The sequence below is a fragment of the Pelophylax lessonae genome (assembly GCF_965119305.1).
Source record: "Pelophylax lessonae genome assembly, chromosome: 3".
NCBI classification, from domain to species: Eukaryota; Metazoa; Chordata; class Amphibia; order Anura; family Ranidae; genus Pelophylax; species Pelophylax lessonae.
Window position 1 is genome coordinate 197,055,055 of NC_138770.1, and position 24,851 is coordinate 197,079,905.

The 24,851-nt window shown below is 46.2% G+C and overlaps 2 protein-coding genes across 2 annotated transcripts in view; one reads left to right on the forward strand and one right to left on the reverse strand.

Moving 5' to 3' along the window:
• The window catches only part of KCNJ13 (potassium inwardly rectifying channel subfamily J member 13), a gene marked incomplete at its 5' end in the record, with an annotated part of 34,213 nt that extends 23,757 nt beyond the window's left edge, over positions 1-10,456 (reverse strand). The window contains one exon of the mRNA XM_082250578.1: positions 10,387-10,456. Coding sequence (XP_082106704.1) covers positions 10,387-10,456 — 70 coding nt within the window. The remainder of the gene's footprint in view (positions 1-10,386) is intronic.
• The window catches only part of GIGYF2 (GRB10 interacting GYF protein 2), a 615,584-nt gene that overhangs the window by 236,377 nt on the left and 354,356 nt on the right, over positions 1-24,851 (forward strand). Inside the window, exon 8 of the mRNA XM_082251280.1 lies at positions 12,660-12,845. Coding sequence (XP_082107406.1) covers positions 12,660-12,845 — 186 coding nt within the window. The remainder of the gene's footprint in view (positions 1-12,659; positions 12,846-24,851) is intronic.

Genomic DNA, 24,851 nt, shown 5'->3' on the forward strand with positions numbered 1-24,851 from the left:
AGTGGTTCCTAAGTGCTTTTTGCTTGTAGTGTCCTTATGGACACTGTGTGGTCGGCAAGTGGTTAAATATCCAGCGGATAGGAGGGCAGAGGCTCTGGCCTGCAATAGGTTCGCGGAGGCTGGTTCGGCACTTAGTTCGGTGTTTACTATTGCCCTGGTGTCACAAGCTCTGATCGAGTGGGCTAAACTTTTACGCTGGGACATGGGGAGTAAACCGCTTCCCCATGTCTTTGCGAAGCTGGTGGATCAGTTGATCCAGGGGCTACAGTTTTTCATGCCTCTTTGGATGCAACTCCTTTGATTTCTAGGCTGTCTGTATCAGCTGCAGTCCTTCTGCGTATTATCCCGCTGAAATACTGGTCTGAGGACCAGTCTTTTAAGAAGGCCTTATCTGATCTCCCCCCTTGTAGGGGATTGCCTATTTGGAGCTTCCTTGAATGATGTCGTTAAGGGTCTCACAAGGGGGAAGAGTACTCTTCCACAGGCTAACAAGGGTAAGGAGCCCCGTCGTAGACGTGGGCCATTGTCCACGGCTCAGAAGGTTTTTTTTAGTCCCTCAGGGTCTCAAAACAAGGGGGTCAGGGCCTCCACCGGAGGTTCAAAGAGGACCTGGTCTGGAAGGCCATGAGCGGCTCTTCCAGAGCTGTGGAAAAGGCTGCCTCTGCATGAAGGGGCACCCTCACCTTTTTCGTGGGGCGGGGGGACTTTTTTGCTGGTTTCTGGATCCATGGAACTCCCTGGTATATAGGACACATGGATCCACAAAGTTATTAGGTCAGGCTTATCCTCCGGAAAGGTTCTTTCCTTCCTACTGGACTTGTCCCCAGATCACTCATGGGTCTCTTTGGGGTAGTGCAAGACTTGTTCCTTCAAGGGGTGATTGTTCCGATTCTGAACATTTTCAGGGGTTTTTGCGCAAACCTCTTTACAGTTCCCTGGAAGGAAGGCAAGGTACGTCCAATTCTGGACTTCAAGGCACTAAACTGCTGGTGCGAGTACAAAAGTTCCACGTGGAGTCCATTCACCACAGTGACGTCCCTATGTTGGGGCTTTCTTCTTTTATCGACATCAAGGACGCCTACCTGCACATTCTAATATGTGCCAGTCATCATTGCTTTCTCCATTTTGCTGTGCGCGAGGAGCATTATCGGTTTGTGACGTGGACCTTTTGGTCTCGCCTCTGCTCCTCAGGTCTTCACAAAAGTGTTGGCCCTGGTGCTGGCATTGCTTGAGGCAGCGGGGGATTGCGGTACTGGGCTACCTGGACGATCCTCTTCTGCAAGTGGAGTCTCCAACTGCTCTGATGGACAACTGGATATTGCTCTGCAAACTTGCTTGGTTGGATTCTGAACCTTCAGGAGCCTGCTTTTGGTGCTGTCCATAAAAACTGGACTATCTGGGTCTGACCCTGGACTCGGCCTAAGCCAGTGTTTCTTCCTCTGGAAAAACGCCAGACATTGCAGGATGCAATTAAACTTCTGTTTTTCAGCAGACAGTCATCCCTCCGGGCTTGCGTGCGGTTGCTGGGCCCGATGATGTCCACCCTCAAGGCGGTCTGTTAGCAGAGATCTTGTGTGGAATTGTGCAAAAGAGGTTCTGGCAAAATGGGACAAGGATCCACGGTCTCTAGAGGTGGCTTTGTTCTCTGGCACTTCGACAGGGAAAGTCCTTTTCCCCATGTACTTGACGGTTGTCACTACGGATGCCAGCCTGTCTGCGTAGGGAGGCATCCTCAGGACAGATGTTCTTAGGGGTTCTGGACTCTGGCAGAGTCCAGACTGCCGGTTAATGTTCTGGAACTCCGAGTGATCAGCCTTTTTACTTGGCTCATTGGACAATTCGTCTTCAGGGGTGTCCGGTACGAATTCATTTGGACAATGCCACGGCCGTGGTCTGTCAATCACCAAGGGGACATTGTAAACAGCCAACAGCAGGTAAAAAGGTACCATGAGGAGAGGCAGCGTATGTGACAGGTGAATCTAAAGGCCACCTCTGAGATCACTCTGTGGTAGAGGGGGGGGGGGGGGGGGAGGGGAGAAGAGTGCTGGTCAGCCGGGAGACCATGAAAAGATGTACACCTCCATTTGGAAAAAAAGAAACCACTGGATAATTCAGAATTCAGTGATGACATTTTTTTTTTTATCAATGTATTAGCAAAATTTCTTTAGGTTTCTAATTCTTATTCAGTAGGAGGGACCAGCTTGAGTGGCACAGTTCTCCGCCCCCACTTCCCTCCTTTTTGATATTTAAATTCTTGCTTTTTATTTAGCCAGCTCTAGGTCTGAAGGGGTCCGCCCGAAACATTGTCGCTCTACAGCTGGCTCTGTTCTCCCTACTCACGTTGGCATTGGCTTGACCACTGCCCACACTCTGCTGACACCTGCGGATACATCTGCCAGACCTGTGACATCACCTCCGGGTTCGAGTGCGGCATCCCCTGCATGACAGTTGTCCGACTTCGCACAAGCCGGTGACTCCTTCGTCCTGATCTCATCGGATGGCCGCTGCAGTGCTACAGGATTCCGGTCCCTAAGTATATTTTCTATCTGGAGGTGTACCACTTTCATCGTCTCCTGGCTGACCAGAACCCCCCCCACTCTACCACATCGAGTGATCTCAGAGGTGGCCCCTGGATTTACATGTCTAACACGTTGCCTCTCCTCCAGGAACTGTTTTTGTTGGCTCTTTACAGTATGTATCAGTGGCTTGCTCCATTTGTGGGATGTTCAGTAAAATTGACACTCTTCATTTTAATCTGGAACACCTTGTTTTGCTACGGGACAGCACTTTTATTCCCATAGTTGTTGCTGTTTTTCTGATCTCATTGCTACTGAGTTTGGGATAGCAGCGTCCCGCCAGCAGCTAACAATAATTCTCTCAGCAGGGACAGTTCCTCAATGCCTGGTCTTTTCTATTTTGGTTCCTGGCATTCTAAGGAGGGCTGACAGATTTATTCCAGCTCTCTCAATTTCTGTCACGACTCCTGTGCAGGATCAAAGCAGAAAGGATTCAGTCCAGACTGACCCCGCCAGTCTTGCTGCGCCGATTGGGTACGGCTGGTCGCTGATGCTCCTTGGGGGCTTCTTCTCAGGGAGGATCTGCTGTCCCAAGGACCTATCTTCTATCCTGCTTTACAGTTGTTGGCTTTGACAGCTTGGCTGTTGAACGCCAGGTGCTGAAGGGTGGAGGTTTGTCTTAGTTGGTGATCACGAAGCTGTTGAAAGCTCAGAAATCTACTTCTAGGAAGATCTACCATTGTATGTGGAAGACGTACAGTGTGTGGTGCGAGTCTCTTGGGGTTCATCCTTGCTTCTTCTCGGTGGATTGGATCTTAACCTTCCTTTAATGGGGGGTTGAACAGGAATTGGCCTAGAGTACCATCAAGGGCCAGGGATCAGCTTTGGCAGTATTTTTTCAATAACCTTTGGCTTCACACTCCCTCGTTTGTACCTTTCTTCAGGGTGTCCAACATTTGGTTCCTTCAGTGCGGGCTCCATTGCCGCCCTGGGATCTTAATGTGGTGCTTTCAGTTCTACAGAAGCCTCCCTTTGAAAATATTCGGGAGGTTTCCCTGCTTTCGCTGCCCAGGAGGTGGCCTTTTTTGGTGGCTTATCCCCTCTGCGCGTAGGGTGTCTGACCTGGCGGCAGTTCCTGTCATTCACCTTATTAGTGATGCACAAGGATAAGGTGGTGCTTCGTCCCTGTCCCTCATTCCTTTCTAAGGTGGTCTCTGACTGTCATTTGAATGAAGACCTTGTGTTGCCTTCCCTGTTCTCCAGGCTAAACATCCAAAGGAAATTACCTTGCATGCCTTGGATATGGTACGGGCAATTGAGGTGTATCTGGAAGCTACGGAGTCTTTTAGGAAGTCAGACTCTTTGTGCTAATAGATGTACCTCACAGAGGTTTGTCTGCTTCCTCCTCCTCCATTCCCAGACAGATCAGACAAGCGGTGATTCAGGCTTATTCCATCATTGGTCTGGTCCCTCCTTTCCCTATCAAGGCACACTCTGCTTGTGCGCTCAGTGCCTCCTGGGCCTTTCGTCATCATCTGTGCACACTTTCACAAAGTTCTATCAAGTGGATGTATTGGCATCTGTCGGAAGCCAGGTGCTGAAGGCTAGGGGGTTGTCTGAATCGGTGATTCCCACACTGCTGTAAGCTAGTAAATCTACTTCTAGGTAGATTTACCATCGCGTTTGAAGAGCGTACTTTGCGGATGTGAATGTGTTGGGGTTCACCCCTACTTATTTTCCGTGACTCAGTTTGGCTTTCCTCCAACAAGGTGTGGAGCAGCGTCTTGCCTCAGGTACCACCGAGGGTCAGGTTCAGCCTTGGCAGTTTTCTTTGATCATCCTTTGGCTACGTTTTCTGTGGTTCGCACCTTAGTTCGAGGGGTTCGCCACTTGGCTCCGCCAGTGCGGTCTCCATTGCCCTTGTGGGATCTCCACTTGGTGCTGTTGCAAAATATTCACGAGATTCCTCTTGCATGTTCCCAGAAGGTAGTCTTCTTGGTGGCTTTTTCTTTTGCACATAGGGTGTCGGAGCTGGCAGCTTGTCTTGTCGTTTACCTTACTTGGTGGTTCATGTAGATAAATTGGTGCTTCGGCTCTGCCAGTCGCTCCTTCCTAAAGTCGTTTCTGGTTTCCATTTAAATAGCCTAAGCACCCTAAAGCGCTTGCCTTACATTTTTTGGATGTGGCTCGGGCAATCGGGGTGTACCTGGGGATGACTGAGTCATTCTGAAACTTGGATTCCCGATTTGTCCTTACTGATGGGCCCTGTTAGGGGCTGGCTGCGTCTGCTGCGACCATTTCCAGATGGATAGGCAAGCCGTGGGGCAGGCCTATTCCATTAAGGGTCAGGATCCTCCTTTCCCTGTTATGGTTCATTTTACATGGGCGCTTAGTGCCTCTTGGGACTTCCGTCATCAGGCGTCAGGGATGCAAGTTTGCAAGGCAGCCACCTTGTCGTCGTCGCACATTTTCACAATTTTAAAAGGTGGATGTGTGGGCATCTGCGGATGCCTTCTTTTTGGCTGCAAGGGTTTGCAGGCCCCTGTTAGAGAGCATTAGTTCTCTGAGGGTGTACTTTTTTGTCAGCTGAGCGCTAGTTGCTCCTAGTTGAGCTCCTGTTTTACCTGGTTTGATATGTTTAGCCTTTGGGAAGTATATTGCTATTTTTCCCAACCCTCATGTTGACACTGTTTTGGGACGTCCCACAGGTCAAGAAGATGTGGAGCTGTGTATGTCATTGAACGAAAGAGAACTGGATTTTACGGCAAGACAAAAATCCAGTTTTTTCACGGTCTGCTTTAAAACCTATCCAATAAAAAAAATGTACAAAATTCTAATTTATTCATCAATTTAGGCCAATTTGTATTGCGCTACAATCTTTTTGTTAAAATCCCAAAAAGCGTATATTGATTGGTTTACGCAAAAGTTAGTGTCTACAAACTATGGGATAGATTTATGGAAAATATAAATATTTGGTGCTCAAGGTAACTTTTACATTAAAGAACAGTAAAACCTGGTTATATTGGTTTGAATAAAACAAGACTATTATATAGTCATATATATATATATATATATATATATATATATATATATATATATATATATATATATATATATATATATATATATATATATATATATATATATATATTCCAAAAGTCAATGGGTAGGTGAGTCCATGAAAGGAGATGGATGGGCCGGTCCAGAAGATCGAGAGCACAGGCACTCTCTTCACCGCCAACAAAGATCCCGGCTCCAGTGTTGGATCTTCAGACACACTGCCAAACGGACCAACTATGCACTGCACTGGCAAGCTGATTATCATTTACCCTATGCGAGTGTACATTTGTGCTTTTATCCATTATTGAACTACTGCACTTAGAGGCGTTCTTCTTGTCCTTTTGTTGTTCTCCATTAGATAGATTTAGGGACTTTTTATTTTTTTGTTTTTACTAGTAATGGCGATCAGCAATTTGTAGCGGGACTTCAACATTGCGGTGGCCAAACTGACACTAAGTGACACTTTTTGAGGACCGGTGACACCAATACAGTGATCAGTGCTAAAAAAAAAAAAATAACACTGCCACTGTATAAATGACACTGGCAGGGAACGGGTTCACATCAGGGGCAATCAAAGGGTTAACGGTGTTCCCTGGGTGTGCTTTCTTACTGTGTGGGGGATGGACTGACTGGAGGAAGACATCTGTGTTCCTGATTAGCAGGAACGAAAGATCTCTCTCTCCCTCTTTGACATAAAGGTAGTCCAAATCACAGGTAGGTGATCTCTTAAGGGTCGCCCTGTCGCAGTAAATGTACATGGGGCTGTCCTTAAGTCGTTTAAAAGGGATATATTCGTACAGCACCGCCCCACCCCCCATCTAAAGCAACTTATATACTTTTTAAGTCCCCACATCTTTCACTCTGGTTGGCCATTTAGAGTTTGCACAGTGGAGTTCCTAGTGTGATATTGATGTCTGAGGAACCCCACACTTAGTAAGTTAAAATCTTTCCTAATATGTGCAAATTAAACACAGGTAATAAAATCTAATATCTTGTTCATGAGATAGATATCATTGAAGCTCCCCTATAATGAAGTTGGATCAGAACATAAAGCAGGTAATCTTGAACCCCGTTAAACACTTAATAGCCATTGTAAATAACGTTAAGCAAGATACTATTCATTAGGCACTGTCGTAAATTGCTATGCCTATAGCAGAGCCCTTAGCACGTCTTAATGATTGTCAAATAATTTAATAGCTTTCTTTGGCTGAGTTGGAGAGCGTGACATCAACAGCCCGCCTGTTCGACTCAGCCATTTAGAGGAAGCATTGTATTGATTCACAGAATACAAAGCTGTTTATGAATGGCTAAGCACCATTCAGACCGACCCTGCAATTTTCCGGGTGTGAGATGGTAAGTCTCTTACAGTTGGAAACCAGCACTGTGTAATGTATGTAGCTGAAGCTATATGCATTACATACAATGCTTAGAGACGCTGTAGCACTTAGTGAAGGAATCATTTGGACCACCTTGGTCCAAGCGATTTAAAGCGACAGTAAAACAAGGAGATTGGCTATAATTTTGTATATTTTGTTTAAAATTTAAAATCCTATATTTCCACGTTGTATTTGTTAGTTCTAACCTACCCCTTTTAAATAGGCATGATCTTAACGTTAGCTTTGAGGATCTCTATACGTTTAGTTCCTTGCATTCTTTGACACGTATTCACTGTGCCGTTAGTAGGCTCTGATGCATCACAGAATTTACGGTCCCTGCCTTCTGGACTACGAAGGTGTTGTAGAGTTTCAGGGGGCACAATCAGTATAGGAATCCCTGCTTGCAGGCAGCAAGATACCATGGGATATGTAGCCCTTAGAAGTTGAAAGTAAACCGCAGAGGAGAAGCTGCAAAGCATACAGGGAATTCAGGAAGATGTGGAAATAGATGGCCAGCAGACAGATGACCATCAAAACATGAAAGGAGATTTTTCACGCAAGTTTTTTTTAATGGATTGTCAAAACTAGCTATTTGTATTGCTTTTACAATGCTGATCTTAGAAGTATATGCAGTGACTATGGAACCTCTTTAAAACTAAAGTTGATTGCACAGGGAAATTTAACAGGGAAAACACACCATAAATGTATAAATATAAAATCCTATTTCTCTTTAGTTTATTGATATACACAGCTCCTGATATTCATAACCATTGGGTTATACTGCCCCCTACAGGAGTAGGACATTAGGCAGAAAAAAAGGCTGGCTATGCCTATGGGCAGTCCCAAGGAGTATACGCCCTCTCTCTGCTATAGGTACTCAGTTTTTATTTTCTGCCTAGTCAGGAGTAAGGACCTAGTTGCTTGCTGGGATCTCTGGTCCTGGCAAAAATTTTTCTTTTAGTTAGTTTTTTTTTTTTCTTCTGCTTTTTCCTGTGAGATATATAATCAACTGCCGGACTGGGCGAAGGGCTGGATAATCTAGATCCAGTCGTCACCCCAGTCTGGCCAGCGAGCGCTCGCAGACCTCAACTCCGTTAAACACCTCGCAAGTTCGCATAAGGCCGGGTCTTGACCTGAGTCGCTGCGTTCTTCCTGGCCGACAGCCCCCCCCCATTTAGATGGCAAGGGGTTCTGTCTGGAGCAGTGCCCACCTGGTTCCTTGTATGGTGAGTAGCTGTCCCACCTCTCCTTCCCCTTTGGCACCCCCCCACCTGTTCTCCTAACCCCCCCTCTACTAATCCTGGGGCTGTGTGGTTGGTCTGGTACACCTTCCAGGGTGGGGGCATGGCGCTATGCTGGCAATGGGGGTGGGGTGTGTGCGCTGCCGGCGACCGGATGATCGGCTGTGCAGGAAGGGGGGTGTTCCCTGGTGGGGGGCTCCTGCCAGGGCCCCCGGTCCTTACGGTCCTGAGCCCTAGGGATCCCTCCTGGGAACCCTGGGAGCATCGTGGGGGGGGGGGGGAAATGGCTTTGTTTGTGAAGTCCAGCAGCCATTTTGTGATGGTTTGCCATAGAAAACAGCAGCGGCCATGACAGTGGAGCCCTATGGGCAGCGATTTTGGCGGTGGGAGACCCTCCTTTTCCCCTGGTGCTGACTCTTGGATCCTTTCTTTTATTGATCGCAGTACGTGCAGTGCAGATTCTCCTGGTGGATGCGGTGCCTGGTTTCTGCGGGGTGGTGAGTCCGGTGGGGTCCTCCCCATCTCTGCTGAGGATTGATTGGGGCTCTGTGACTGGCCACCGAGTGTACTGCCAGAGCGGTGGGGGTGTCCCTTAGTAGTTACTTTTTTGTGGGGTCCCCCTGGTGACTCATGGAGTCTTTTAGAGCAGTGGTCCTCAACCCTTGTCCTCAGGGCCCACTAACAGGCCAGGTTTGCAAGCTAACTTAAATACATCCCAGGTGATATAATTTGCTGCTCAGTGATTGCAGTGTTCTAGTCTGTATCTCCCCAAGGTAATACTTAAAATCTGTCCTGTTAGTGGGCCCTGAGGACCGGAGTTGAGGACCACTGTTTTAGAGCACATCTCCCCACCTGATCCCTCTCTGAGGCCACAGGGCCCTCCAGTTTCCAGTTTCCTACCATCCATCAACGCACTGGCGGCAGGTCCCGGAGTCCTTTGTGTCCCGGGTGAAGTTGGCTTTTGGGTGACGGCCTGGCAAAAAAGCACCCCCGCCTTCCCCATGCCTCATCTGTCCCCTCAGATCCTGAATCTGATTCGGCAGCCACGCACATGGATCACCCTGCATGGGTCTGCGACCACACGCTCTGAATCATGAGATAGTGAGGCCAAAGTGTCCCCTTGGGGTCCCTAAGTGCTTTGCTAAACGATACTCTTTTTTAAGGAGTCCATTCTTAAGTGGACTGTTCCACCGGGGGTGGACCTCCAGTTTCCAGATTAAACAAGGCAGCAATGAGTCCCAGGGCTTTAGGGACCCGGCAGACAGAGAAGTGGTGGCTGTGGTCTGCAATATGTACACCCTTGGCTGGTTCTTCATTGAGGCCGATATTCATCATTGCCCTGGTGTAGCAGACTCTGACCGAGTGGGCTAAGCTTTTACGCTGTGACCTAGAGGGAGAACAGCTCCCCCCTGCCTTTGCTGAGCTGGCTTCCAGCTGGTCCAGGGGCTACAGTTTATCTGTGATTCCTCTTTGGATGTGGCCCCCCCAGTGGCTTTGCTGTGTTTCAACAGTGCTTCGGCGTGTCCTTTGACTCAAATGCTCATCCAGACTTCTAAAAAGGCCTTGACTGATCTTCTCGTTTAAGGAGATCATCTGTTTGGTGCTACCCTGGCTGACATCATAAAAGGTCTCACAGGGGGGTAAGAGTACCCTTCTTCCACAAGCTACGAAGGGCAAGGACCCTTGTCGTAGACGTGGGCCCTCCTCCTCGGCTCATACGTTTATTTATTTATTTTTTGTCCCTCGGTTTTGACTGACAAGAGATTGAAGCCCTTCAGGGCCTCCTCTGGAGGATCCAAGTGAACTTGGTCTGGCAAGTCAAGAGGGGGGCTTCTCCAGACTCAAGGACAAGGACCCTTCAGATTGAAGGTGCAACCCTTGGACTTACAAGATCGAGTTTCGTTCTTACCCTCCGGAAAATTCTTACCTTCCAACGTGCGACTGTCCCGGGTCCACTTACAGGCTCTTTGAAGTGGTGCAAGACCTTTTTACTTCAAGGGGTGATTGTCCCGGTTCCGACTTCGGAACGTTTTCAGGGGTTTTACTCAAACTGGTTTACAGTCCCCAGAAAGGAAGGCAAGGTGAGTCCAATGCCGGACCTCAAGGTGCTGAACTGCTTATGCAGGTGCAGAAGTTTGGAATGGAGTCTGTTCGCATGGTGGTGGCTTCCCTGCATCAGGGGGATTTTCTTACCTCCACTGACATCAAGGACACTTACCTTTAACGTTCGGTCTTCCTCTGCTTTGCCGTGGGAGAGGGGCATTATCCGATTTTTGGCATTACCCTTTGTTCTCGCTTCTGTTCCTCTGGTCTTTGCGAAAGTGTTGGCCCCGGTGCTAGCATTGTTACGTCAGCAGGGGATCGCGGTCCTGGGCTACTTGGATGACCTTCTTCTGCAAGCAGAGTCTCCTACTGGGGGAAAACCTGGAGATCTCCAAACGGACCCTGAGGAAGTTTGGCTGGATTCTGAATCTTCAAAAGTCTGCCTTGGTTCCTTCCATGAAACTAGACTTTCTGGGTCCTTTGACAAACTCCAGAAACTGCAGGCTGTAATTCGCCTCCTGCTGTGCAGCAAATGGTCATTCCTCCAGACTTGCATATGAATGCTGGGCCTGATGGTGTCTACCTTGGAGGTGGTCCCATTTTCACGATTCTATAGGACGTCCCTGCAAGGGAGATTCTGATCAAATGGGACGAGATGCCACAGTCTCTGGACAACCAAATCCAGCTGAGCCGGGGTCAATGATTTGGTGGCTTTGTGCTCTGGCAGGGCAAATCCTCCTTCCCCTTGTATTGGATGGTGGTTACCATGGATGCCAGCCTGCCGGGGTGGGAAGGCGTTCTCAACAGAAATTCTGCTTACGGTAACTGAACCCTGGAAGGGTCAAGACTATCGCTCAATATCCTGGAGCTCCGAGCGATCAGACTGTGCCTGGAATATTGAACGGATCATCTCCAAGGATGTCCAGTGCGCATTCAATCAGACAGTGCCACAGCCATGGCTTATGTCAATTACCAAGGGAGTACAAGAAGGGATCCTCTAGCAGACGCCACAGATGCGCTGGTGGCCCCTGTGGGGTCAATATCGTCTGATTTACACCCTCCCTCCTCTCCAATGTGGTCTCCGTTCCCACCTTAGGACCTCAGTTGGGTGCTTTTGGTCCTCCCAGAAATTTACCTTTGAGATTATTCGGGAGATTCCCTTGTTTGTGCTGTCTCAGAAGGTGTGAATGAAGACATTTTGTTTACCGACGGCGTTATCCTGTCGTCCACTTTACTTGGTGGTTCACAGAGCTAAGGTGGTTCTTCGCCCCTGCCAGTCATTCCTTCCAAAGGTTGTCTCTGATTTGCATTTGAATGAAGACCTTGTGTTGCCTTCCCTGTGTTTAAGGCCAAAACATCCTGAGGAAATTGCCTTGCATGCCTTGGATCGAAATCAGGCAATTAGGGTTTACCTGGCAGCTATGGAGTCTTTTAGGAAGTCAGACTCACGATTTGTGCTTATGGATGGGTCTCAGACGGGGTTGTCTGCTTCCTCTGCGACCATTCCCAGATGGATCAGACAAACGGGGATTCAGGCCTATTCCATCAGGGGTTAGGTTCCTTCTTTCCCTATCAGAGCGCACACTACTTGGGCGCTCAGTGCCTCCTGGGCCTTCAGTCATCGGACGTCAGTGACACAGGTTTGCAAGGTGGCCACCTGGTTGATGGTGAAAATTTTCACAAAGTTCTATAAAGTGGATGTGTTGGAATATGCGGATGCCTCTTTTGACTGCAAGTTTTTGCAGGTTGCTTTTTAAAGGACTTGATCCTCTTTGAGGATGTATTGTTTTTCAGGTGGGCTTCAGTTTTGGTTGAGCCCCCTTTGCCTGGTTGGCCTACTGTTTTTAGCCTTGGGAATTTTTTGTTCCCACCCCTCATGTTTAACACTGCTTGGGGCGTCCCAATGGTTAAGAATATCAGGAGCTGTGTCCGTCAATGAACGAAAGAGAAAATTGGATTTTTGACTTACCGTAAAATCCATTTCTCTGATCATTGACGAACACAGCACCCACCCCTCTGTGGAGTTGTATTTTCCCTGACACTGCTTGTAACAAAACTGAGTACCTATAGCAGAGAGAGGGAGTATACCCTCTGGGACTGCCCATAGGTATAGCCAGACCATTTTTCTGCCTAGTGTCCTACTCCTGTATAACCCAATGGTTGAGAATATCAGTAGCTGTGTCAGTCAATAAACATCAGAGAAATTAATTTAATGGAAAGTCAAAAATCCTTTTTTTTTTTTTTTTTTTTTTTTTTTTTTTGCGATTAACTAGTGATTTTGCAGGTAGTCTTTTGGCTTTATGTGATTACTCATCCTCTAATTATATAAGGCTTAAATCTTTATTCCTTGACTTACTATAATGAAATCTAAATTTCATTTATTAGTACTGTTATAGGACTAATTCTCCACTAAACCTTCTCAGTGCGGCCTGCATTCGAAGAAGGAGGTGCTGCACCCACTGTGAGAAAGCATGAGTTTGTCCGCCCTGAGAGTGGAAATTGGCGCAGCTTGCGGGAAGAATTAAATGGTGAAGAAGAAGAAGGTGAAGGTGTTTGGAGGACAGCAGCACCCAGAAGGGAAGGAGAGAGATGGCGCTCTCATAGTCCTGGTGAGTAGAGAATGCTACAGAAACAACCAAACTGAGAAATCTGTATAACCATGTGAGCACCTGTCTCAACACATCATTTGCACAGTCTATTTCTGCTGTGCATTGAAGGACAAGTGTTTAGTTACTGTGAAATGAGCTTCTGATGTATTAAGGGGAAACACTGATGTAGCTCTGGGCAGAGCTGCTAAGCTTGTAAAATGAAGGTCTTTGACTTGACGCACGAATTTAAAGTTCACAAATTTCATTTATTTCCCTCCCATTAATGATGCAGTGCAGTGCCTAGAACTGTCTGGATTTTTTTAAGGGTTTCTTAGAGGGAAATTTGGATGACCGGTATGGGGAATGGCAAGTACAGAAGTCTAGAAGGGAGAGATTTTAAGTTGGTATTCCCTAAAAATTGGTTGTGAACTGCTGTAAGGTTTTATTCCCCAATAACTGTATGCAGGCTTTTTTTTCCTCAGAGAATTGTTGCCAAAACTCCACTACAATTCCCCCCCCCCCCCCCCCCAAAAAAAAAAAAAAAACACATCACATGGTGGGTTTGGCCAAATTGCACTAACAGTAGGAGGGTGCATTAAATACAAGAAGTGCGTAACATGCAGCGGTTAAGGGTTGCGCTACACCCAGAAAGCAGAGTTCAAGAGTTCTGCTCTTTCTCACTCTTACATCTGCATCGCCCATCCAAATTTTACTTTCTCCCCTCCTTAGTTAACACCCCTCCTACACTACCCTCTCCCCCCCCCCCCCCCCCCATTTTTTTTTTTATTCGGTTTATTGCTTTTGTTTGGAAAAGGTACAAAAACAGAGCCTCTGGGCATACCCGGCTCGAAGAACAAAAACAGAGATAAATAAAATAAGCACAAGTGAAAAAATATCAAACACAGAACCCTAAGCTTGCTGCACCAAAAGAGAATTGAGTGCTCTGCATACCATGTGCACGGCTAATATGGGTAACATATTGCTCCACCGTCTTGTCAGTGGCTAGTCACCTCCTTTTAACCACTCCTAGGAGCCCAAGGATCCTTTAGCAGGACACGCCAGGACCAAGAACATGGACTACAAAGAAACAGTACACGCTAATGAGCTACTCACAGGACTATCCTGTTATGCAGTAGTACTATCTGTCTCTAGCCTAATATCCCATATTTTTATTGAACTTTTGAGGACATCCCCTGTTTAGATAGGTTTCCTTGTACAGAGGAATTATTGAGTTAACCAATGACTTCCAAATGTTCAGACTGGGAGCAGAGGCAGCTTTCCATTTGAGTATGATTAATTTTCAGGCATAAAAAAGGAGCAAACCCAGTAGAGTACTCACTGCTCTAGAGGGGGGCCAAGGCATCCACCAATCCCAAGACACATTCACTTTTTGTGGTACAGGGATAGTAGTTAAACTAGTAATTTCAGGACACTCGACCATTAAGTTTGTACTGAGGGGGGCAGTACCAAATCATATGTACAGTGCCTTACAAAAAATATTCACCCCCCTTGACTTTTTACCTATTTTGTTACATTACAGCCTAAAGTTCAATGTTTTGTTAATCTGAATCTTATGTGATGGATCAGAACACAATAGTCTAAGTTGGTGAAGTGAAATGAGAAAAATGTATACATAAAACTATTTTTTAGAAATAGAAACCAGAAAATTGTCATGTGCATATGTATTCACCCCCTTTTTGTTATGATGCCCATAAAAATCTCTGGTGCAACCAATTACCTTCAGAAGTCACATAATTATTGAAATATCCACCTGTGTGCAATCTAAGTGTCGCATGATCTGTCATTCCATATACACACCTTTTTTGAAAATTCCCCTGAGGCTGCAACACCTAAGCAAGAGTTGCCACTAACCAAACACTGTCATGAAGACCAAGGAACTCTCCAAACAAGTAAGGGACAATGTTGTTAAGTAAAAGTCAGGGTTAGGTTATAAAAAAATATCCAAATCCTTGAGGATCCTCAGGCGCACCATCAAATCTATCATAACCGAATGGAAAGAACATGGCACAAAAGCAAACCGCCCAAAACTTACAGACCGGGCAAGGGGGGCATCAGAGAGGCAGCACAGAGACCTAAGGTAACCCTGGAGGAGCTGCAGAGTTCCACAGCAAAGACTGGAGTATTTGTACTTAGGACGACAATAAGCCATACTCTCCATAGAGTTGGGCTTTATGGCAGAGTGGCCAGAAGAAAGCCATTACTTTCAGCAAAAAAACAAAATGGCATGTTTTGAGTGTGCAAAAAGGCACGTGGGAGACTCCCAAAATGTATGGAGGAAGGTGCTCTGGTCTGAGACTAAAATTGAGCTTTTCGGACATCAAAGAAAAGCGATGTCTGGCGCAAACCCAACACATCGCATCACCCAAAGAACACCTACAGTGAAACATGGTGGTGGCAGCATCATGCTGTGGGGATGGTTTTCAGCAGTCGGGACTGGGAAACTGGTCAGAGTTGAGGGAAAGATGGATGGTGCTAAATACAGGGATATTCTTGAGCAGCAAAACCTGTACCACTCTGTGCGTGATTGGAGGCTAGGACGGAGGTTTACCTTCCATCAGGACAATGACCCCAAACACACTACTAAAGCAACACTTGAGTGGATTAAGGGGCAACAAATGTGTTGGAATAGCCTAGTAAAAGCCAAGACCTCAATCCAATAGAAAATTTGTGGTCAGACTTAAACATTGCTGTTCTCAAGCGCAAACCATCCAACTTGAAGGAGCTGGAGCAGTTTTGCAAGGAGGAATGGGCAAAAATCCCAGTGGTAAGATGTGACAAGCTCATAGAGACTTATCCAAAGTAACTTGGAGCTGTGATTGCTGCAAAAGGTGGCTCTACAAAGTATTGACTTTAGGGGGGTGAATAGTTATGCACATTTTCTTTTTCCAGTACTTTGTCCTATCTGCTTCACAAGAACAAAAAAAAAAATCTTAAAAGTTGTAGGCATGTTCTGTAAATTAAATGATGCAAATCCTCAAACAATCCATGTTCCAGGTTGTGAGGCAACAAAAACTAAAAATGCCAGGGGGGGGGCGGTACTTTTGCAAGGCACTGTAAGTAAGTGGATGAATCTGCTTGACAACGCCAGCAGCACGATTAGCTATCTGGGTATATCTTGTGTAACCTAATTGGCGTTAGATGGAACCTATGCAATATTTTGAACTGGATTAACAGTTCCTAGAGGAACCGGGTTTGATAGGGAATAATCCGACATCCTCCAAGTCCTCAGAATCCAGCTCTGGCAGCTCCGCCAGCCAGAAAAGCATGTGGACCCTCCCGGCCCTGGTGCACAGTCGGCTTTAGGACCTTGTAAATAGTTGCCAATGGCTTTTTAAGAGATTCACCCTGAAAGAGCATTTGCATGTCAGATTGATAGATGGTCAGAAGGGGAATTACCAAACTACGTATGAAAGGCATAGGGGAACTAGAGGAACCGGAAAAGGTAGGAATTGGGCAATGCAAACTGAGACTTAAGATCAAATGACTGCAATACGCCACCCTGGCAGATGTGGGATAGATATCAAATACTATGAGAAGCCCACACTGAGGGATATCAGGTATGGAGAAAATTTCTGGCGCAGAGGGGTTAAGCCATAAGGGAGAATTTGGTAATAAACTGGAGTTACCTGCATAGGGAATTACCGAGGCCCATGCTCTGATCACCGGTTTCATTGAAATTGTAAGAGGATGAGGGGATTTAACACCTCCAAAAAGGTATTTTCTTAACGCTTCATAGGACCTCACTAATGCAGCCTCCAGGTCAAACGCAGAGTAAAGCCCCGTACACACATACCGATCGTCGGCTGAACGATCGGCCGTCTTTTGTCCAGGGCTGTCGTGTCTGTTGAAAACTGCAAAAGACTGCACACTAATTTTGTCGGCCAACAGCCAACTGCAGAAGTGATGTCATGTGATGGTTAACTTTCCTTGTCTTTTTTCTTTTCTGAGCATGCCCAGTCTTGCTAATCGGCTGTCTGTCGGCCAAAATCTGTACTGACTGGCGAACAATCGGCCGTTCTGGTGTTGGCCAACAAAAATTTTAATGCCTGCACGACAGATTCTGTTCGGCCGAAAATGCGCTGTCGGCTGTCGGAAGCATCATACTAACAAGCCTACAATCGGTCGTCAGCCGAATATTTACGGCCGACAATCGGTACGTGTGTACGGGGCTTTAGAGGTGTCGGATGTAAGCCAATTATGAGCATGGAATAACATAGCAGCTACAAAAAAACAAGAAAAAAGGACAGGCAAGACTGCATTGAGTCTAGGGCTGAAACAACTAATTGACTAAATCGATGAAAATCGATAATTACAATCGTTGTCAACGATTGTCATTATCGATTAGTTGCTCCGTCGATTAGTTGTGCTGCTTTGTGAAGTTTCCCCGCTATCAGCAAGCGGTCTGCTCTGTGAAGCCGACGGCTGCATTCACTGTCTCTCTCTCTCTCACAGCTCTGCACTTCCGTGACTTCCCCCCTCCTCCCTCCTCCCTCTTCCCCCCTCCTCCCTCTTCCCCCCTCCTTTCCTCTCTGCCTTTCCTCTCCGCCCTCTTGCTGATGTCAGTGAGGGAGTGAGTCATATCAAGGCAGAAAAGAGGACAGAAGCAGCCAGCAGAACGTGAGTGCCGAGATTAGAGCTACAGTGTCCTGTGACTGTCCATGCACTGTCCCGCCAAAAAATATAATAAAAACTTCTCCAGATAAAAGATAATATTCCTTATAAAGTGCAATATTCTAATATAAAAATAAGTGATTAAAAACGTCCATAGAGCACATAAAGGGGGTCTTTCTATGCTGCCTATTTCATATCTCTGGCTGACATGGATGTTTTTATTCACTTATTTTTCTATTATAATATTGCACCTTATAAGGAATATTAACTCTTTTATCTAGATAAGCATTTCTTATATTATTTACAGTATATAGGAGCTTAATTAAGAAAAAAAAAAAAAAAGTTTTGGTATAAGGCTCGGTTCACATTTGTGCGATGCGGGAAGGCTGCGAATATGCAGCGTGTTCCCGCATCACATCCGCACAAGAGGGAGTTCACACTGCCATATGCGATACGCAGGGGGTGTCAAATGTTAACGACACCCCCAGTTTGATCGCATATCACAGTGCGATCTGACAGTTTGTACAGAATCGGATCGTACAACTGTGAACCACTGTGCGGTGCGATCCGATCCTGAGGCGGCTCAAAAAATGCCTCATGTGCGAGTTTGCGGATGCGCTGCGTATTCAGCCATACAAAGTGTATGGCTGAACTCGCATCCGCACATGAGATCGCATGTAATTTAGGAGCAGTGCGCTCCGAATTACATGCGAACTCTCAAACCGCACAAGTGTGAACCGGCACTAAGTGCTGGTTCACACTACTGCGGGTGCGCTGGTTCGCACTGCACCCGCACAAAAGTCGCACATGACCCTTTTTTTCAGCTGCATCAGGATTGGATCGCACAGTGGTTCACACTTGTGCGATCCGATCGTGTGCGAACTGTCAGATCGCACTGCGATATGCGATCAAACTGGGGGTGTCGTTAACATTTGACACCCCCTGCGTATCGCATATGGCAGTGTAAACTGCCTCTTGTGCAGATGCGATGCGGGAACAGGCTGCGAATACGCAGCCTTCCAGCATCGCACAAGTGTGAACCGGCACTTACACTCTGTTTGCTCATTATTATTTTAAATGAAAAAAAAGGCATATTGGGTTTTATTATTTTATCCGATTAATCGATTAATCGAAAAAATAATCGGCAACTAATCGATTATTAAAATAATCGTTAGTTGCAGCCCTACTTGAGTCCAGGGTCTTCGGAGTAGAGGGAACCGAAATCTAGGAGGACGAGAATCCCAAAAATAAACTGGTGAGCATTAAATTGCTTAAATTCTTTTGGGGATCCATACTGGGGAGAGGAGCGTAACATATAATAGGGAGTGAAGCTTTTTAATTTTGAACAGATTCATTTTCCCAATTAATGTTCGAGGAAGATTGGCCCAGGCTTTGAGCTTAGTTTTGAAAACTTGCAGGAGGAGAAAAAGATTAAGTTTAAAAAAAATCTTGTACCCTGGGTGAAATATACACACCCAGGTACTTCATCACTGCCATTATACTGGAAGGACATGATTGATTTGCACTCTGTGTGGCTTCAGCATCCACAGGAAGGATTAGAGACTTGTCCCAATTCACCTTCAGCCCGGACATGTTAATAAAGTGTGACAGCAGGTCCAATGCCGCATGAAGGGAGGGATCGGGATCCCAGAGGAAAAGGATGATGCCGTTGGCATAAAGAGCCTACTTTCCTCTATGGATTCGACCCGTACCCCCCTAACCGCATCGGAGGACCTAATAGCCTTGGCAAGGGGTTCCACCATAAGGGTAAACAGGGCTGGTGAGAGTGCACATACCTGTCTGGTACCCCTTTCAACATTAAAAGAGGGTGTAAAAAAACCTTCCTAGCTTAATTTTTGCCTGTGGCCTTTGATAAGATATTCTTATCTATCTATGGAAGATAGGGCCGAAACCAAAGATTTTGATCACTTCTTCCATAGAAGGCCTGGCATCGAAATCAAATACTTTTTCTAGGTCAAGTGCCACCAGTAATCTGGTGCCCTGATCTTCTGAGGGGAGTTGCAAATGCGTATAGAATCTACGGATATATTAACATCCATTGATTTGCCTGGCATAAAGCCAGTTTGATCGATGTTGAGCAAGAATGGGAGAATCTTCATCAGCCCACTGGCTAGGATTTTGCCTAATACTTTTAAATCATAGTTCAGGAGCGAGATTGGCTGATATGCAGAACATAGTAGCGTCTTTCCTGGTGCTGGTAACACCACTATGTGGGCTTGACTTCAGGTAAGGTACCTGCTTCCAAACAGCGTATATTTGCTGAAGTCTTGGTGCTAATTCAGCAATATACATTTTGTACTAATTGCCTGGGAGTCCATCCAGGCCTGGAGTTTTTTGCAGGGGAAGGGACGAAATGGCTGCTTTAATTTCCACTGAAATGGTGGCATCAAGAGATGCAACATCGCCTGCCGCTAGGAATGGTAAGGACAATTCTCTTAGTATCAGTAGATGAACAGGGGGCTAGTGATCAATATTATGTATAATGATCCCTAAATTCTTGTAGGATATCAGAGGGATCAGAGCTGAACCCCCCCCCCCGCACTTTGGATTATTGGAACAATAGTTTGGTATTTAGGGTCAGCCACCAGACTGGCAACAAGCTCCCCATTCTTGTTCCCAGATTCAAATAATCTGGCCTTCAGAAGTTTTGCCTCTGTTGTAGCATCACTAGAGGTCTGCAAAGAACACTGTACGGGCCTGTGCCAAGGAGGAATATGCTTCTGGAGAGGGTCAAATGCAAAGGCGGTCTCGGCCTCTTTCACTTTGTCCTCCAGACCCATAATCTCCACAGCACACTCCACCCTAGCAGCTTTAATGGCTGTGATGTAGTCACCATGGATGGTAGCCTTAAAGGCGTACCAGGTCACCAGTGGAATAGTGGTGTTCTCATTAAACTCCCAATATTAGGCATTTTTCGCCTTCATTTTTTCTTTTACTCTAGCGTCCTGGAGCCAACGGCTGTTCAGTCGGGCCAGCTTATTGTGTTCACGCAGGAGTAGTAATTTCAGCACATATGAGAAGTTTTGCTAGTGGCAGTTATTCTGGAAGGTCTGTATTAATGCCAATATAGAAGAGAGGAAAGCGCCTCTTGAGTGTATACAATTTAATGACAAAAAATGAGAATAGTGACTCACATCAAGGTAATCGTTAACGTGTGTGGCGTGGCGTTGTGCTCCGGAGGCTGGAAGTCTGCTCAGTTCTGGTGTAGTCTAACCATCCGGGAGGGGTCTGGAGGCTTGCTCTGACAACTTCCGGGTCGACTCGGTGGAAGAACTTGGAGTAGCTCGAACAGCGGCCGGCAGCGTCTGACGTCACATGCAAAGAAGTGCAGTAAGGGCAATCCGGGCTTCACAACGCGTTTCGGAGCATGCGTCAATGCCAGGTTCGGGCATGCGCACTCCTTACATCATACATAATACCACCATACCACCTCTTCCAAGCCCAACACCCACTATGGTAAATCCAACATGCAGCTTTTTATTATGCCTGTGGTCATTGATCAGAATTGTTGATTTTTGTTTAACTTGTACCACTATGGCTGTCTTAGTTGGACACTGTTATTATTTTTACTGTTTTTATTATTTAGCTTTTGGTATTGCTCATATGATACTATTCAGATACTTTCCCCATTCCATACCATCATTTTGCTTTCTTTCACCATCCATTCAGCTCATGAATGGTCCCCGACGGCAGAGCTATCCCCACTGTTTTTAAAGACACTATTGCCGCTTTAATTTTGCTCCCAGCATTGCCGCTTTTAGAGTTAATACACGCCCGATTGTGTCCTATAAATTTTGCTTTCCCCCTTCGCTGCGGACACTTGAAAAAGGAGTGCGCATGCCCGAACCTGGCGTTGACGCATGCTCCGAAACGCGTTGTGAAGCCCGGATTGCCCTTACTGCCCTTCTTTGCATGTGACGTCAGACGCTGCCGGCCGCTGTTAGAGCTACTCCCAAGTTCTTCCACCGAGTCGACCCAGAAGTTGTCAGAGCAAGCCTCCAGACCTCTCCCGGATGGTTGGACTACACCAGAACTGAGCAGACTTCCAGCCTCCGGAGCACAACGCCACACCACACACGTTAACGATTACCTTGATGTGAGTCACTATTATCATTTTTTGTCATTAAATTGTATACAACACTCAAGAGGCGCTTTCCTCTCTTCTATATTCCTAATACAGAGCCGCTTCACTCCTCCGGTCAGCTGCCCTGAGTGACAACCCTTCCATCCATCCATCCCAGGGACTACCTCGGATATACCTCTCTCCCCCCTATCCCCCTGGATTGTAAGAGAGCACACCACCACTGTTTGCTTAAGAACCTGCACATGGACTCTTAATCCCCACCTTGTGCCCAGGTTTTCTATGAATTCATTCATGATATATTTCCTATGTGTTTGTGCCTCTTTTTGATTTACCCCGCAACCCATTCACATTTGCAGCCACTGCATTGACTAGCACCTCCTGAGAGCGCCAAAAACACTCCTTATGTCTATTAATGCCAAAGGCAAGGTCACACTTGTGATAAGACAGTTACAAAATATTACAACAGAACTCTGAAAACTTAAATTAGCTACTGTTTTAAAATAAAAAAAATATATAGTCACATTGGATACTGATGGTTAGGTGAATAGGTTATTGATGGGGCGATTTATGGTCAGGTCACTTTATTTATGAATTCTCTAGTGTGATCATTGGATAGTATGTTATTGTTGGAAATGTATGATGGTCAGTTGGTCATGCGCATGGTGTCGTGGTAAAAAAAGAAGACAGCGATGAAGGACAATGTCTTGTTTGTGTAGTAAAAGGTATTTGACTGTATGTGGCTTCTGTCCTGATGTGCAAGTGATTTGTGGTGAAGTGTGTGATATTAGGAATGCATATTTAGCCAGGGGTCACGCACATGGTTGAGCATTAGGAAACAGCAATGACCCTTCATAAAAATAAGCATTTATTAAGCCTGCATCTCCTTCCTTGATGTATGTGTTTTTTTTTTTTTTTAGTTTAAAGAGGAACTGTACTCCAGAAGCTATATCCAAAAGAAAAATATAGCAGAGGCCCTAAGGACTAGTCACCAGTTTTACCTGTAATTCCCCCCATAACCAGATACTTTCCCCATTTTTTAATTGTTCTCACTGTGTCTCTGTATAGGGGGGGGAAGCGTTCTTAGTGGAGGCAAGGCTTTGCTTTCTCATGTCAGAGCATTTAGCAAAGACAACAGTGAGCAGCACAGTAGTGACATCACCAAATGTCACTCTTCTTCTCCGGAGTCTAGCGATCAGAGGCATTAGTACCCTAAATATCACACCACAGATAGACAGGCTGTATGCACAGGAGTGTCTAAACACACTTTTCATATCAGGAGGACTTCTAGACACTGGGTACATTTTTTTTTTTTTTAGGGTACTGCTTATGCCAGCCATACAGTTAGAATCTCAGCTGGTTCAGTAGGAACCTGCCGAGATTCGAACCGTTAATGGGCAGGCTAAATGTACCAAGTTGATCCATCGACACAACCAGGCTGCCAGATTCTCCTACGATTATCGCAAATGGCTGCAATAGCTGCTAGAATAATCAATGTCTTCTCCTGGCGGGGACGGCTTCCCCCGCCTCCCCACTGGGAGAAGACCATTGCTGATTCCTGTCACCACTGTCTGTGTTGATGGGGGGAATTGTGTGAATTTCTTATCCTGCGCTCAGGAAATAAATTCACACTGAGTATGGCTGGCCTTAGGCACAATTCTGAAAAATCCTTAAACACCTCACAAATCTTTTAAGTTTAGGGCCAAGTAAAACTTGAACCCTTTGTGAATGGACACCAAAAGTCATTCAGACCAATGGGCTAAGACCTAAATGTCTAATTGCATGATGATTTTCACTATTAAAAAAAAAAGCATTTTCTTTTCCTTTCTATTTATAAGCTTCCAGTTTACGTGTTTTTCGTACTCTCAGTTAAAACTATGGAATCTTTTCTGACTAGAGGGAAAAGTTGTAGGTTACATTTTGCTTGACTGCATCCACCGAAATGCATAAATGGTATCTGTATATTGAATACAGTTATTCAGACCACTTTTTTTTTCTGTTTGGTTTATTTCCATAAGCAGGTAAAATGTCCCTAAAAGTTGAACTCTGGGTGGGATAAAAGCTGCATGATTATTAGTTAAGAAATCTCAATCTCGATTCATCCCCACCTCATGATCTTAAAACAGCATTTCCTCGATTCATACAGAGCAGAGCTGTTCTCTGCTCACAGCTGTCAAAAAAAAAAAGCCTCTGGCAAATGTTTATCAGCATTGCCAAGGCTGGAAGAGAACTGTAAACACAATGTTTTACAATGTATCATTTAGTTCTTTTAGATCAAAGTAATGAGCTTCCCTCTGTAAGTGAGGGCAGTTTAGCCCCCGTTCACACTGGGGCGACGCTACTTCGGACCGCGACCTCCGAGGTCGCGGTGCGAGCAGCGCGCCGCGACCTCGGAGCGGCCGCCACGGACTTCATAACATTGAAGTCTATGGCGGTCGCCTCCTGGTCGCCCCAAAGAAGCTCCGGACCCTTTTTCTGAGTCGGAGCGACTTGTGTCGCTCCTATCAGAACGGGTCCGCAGCTTCCCTATGGGAGGCGACCTGCGGCGACCTGTGAGGCGACCAGGTCGCCTCACAGGTCGCCCCAGTGTGAACGGGGGCTTAACCTCTTAAGACTAAATCTTTTTCTGACACTTGTTTACAAGTTAAAAGCGGTATTTCTTTCGTTCATTGACGGACACAGCTCAATATCTTCTTGAACTATGGGTTTATGCTGCCCCCTACAGGAGTAGGGCACTAGGCGGAAAAAAGTTTGACTACGCCTATAGGGCAGGGGGGTGTACTCCCACTTCCTGCTATAGGTCTTCTGTTTTTATTTTTCTGCCTAATTAGGAGTGAGGACCTAGTTCCTTGCTGTGATCTCTGGTCCTAATATTTTTTCCTTTTTTAAAATAAATTTTTTGCTGCAATCAATTGTGTTCCTGTGAGAACTACAAACAACTGCTGGTCTGAGTGACGGGCTGGATAGTCTAGATCCTTAATCTCCCCAGTATGGCCAGCGAGCGCGACCCGACCTCAGCTCTGGGCTAGGTTGGTCACGACATAGCCCCACTGGACGGTGAGTAAACGCCTCGCAAGCTCGCATAACCCTGGTCACGACCTGAGTTGCAGGGTGCCTCTGGCCTGCAGTACCCCCATTCCAAGATGATGCGGTGGTCTGCCTGGAGCGGTGCCCACCAGGTCCCAAGGTGTGGTGAGTAGTGTCCCCCTCATTTTGATGGTGTTGATGGATGTGGGCCCCTCCCTGGATTGGTCAGACCCCGAGCGCCCATCCTTCCCACATAATGCACCCCC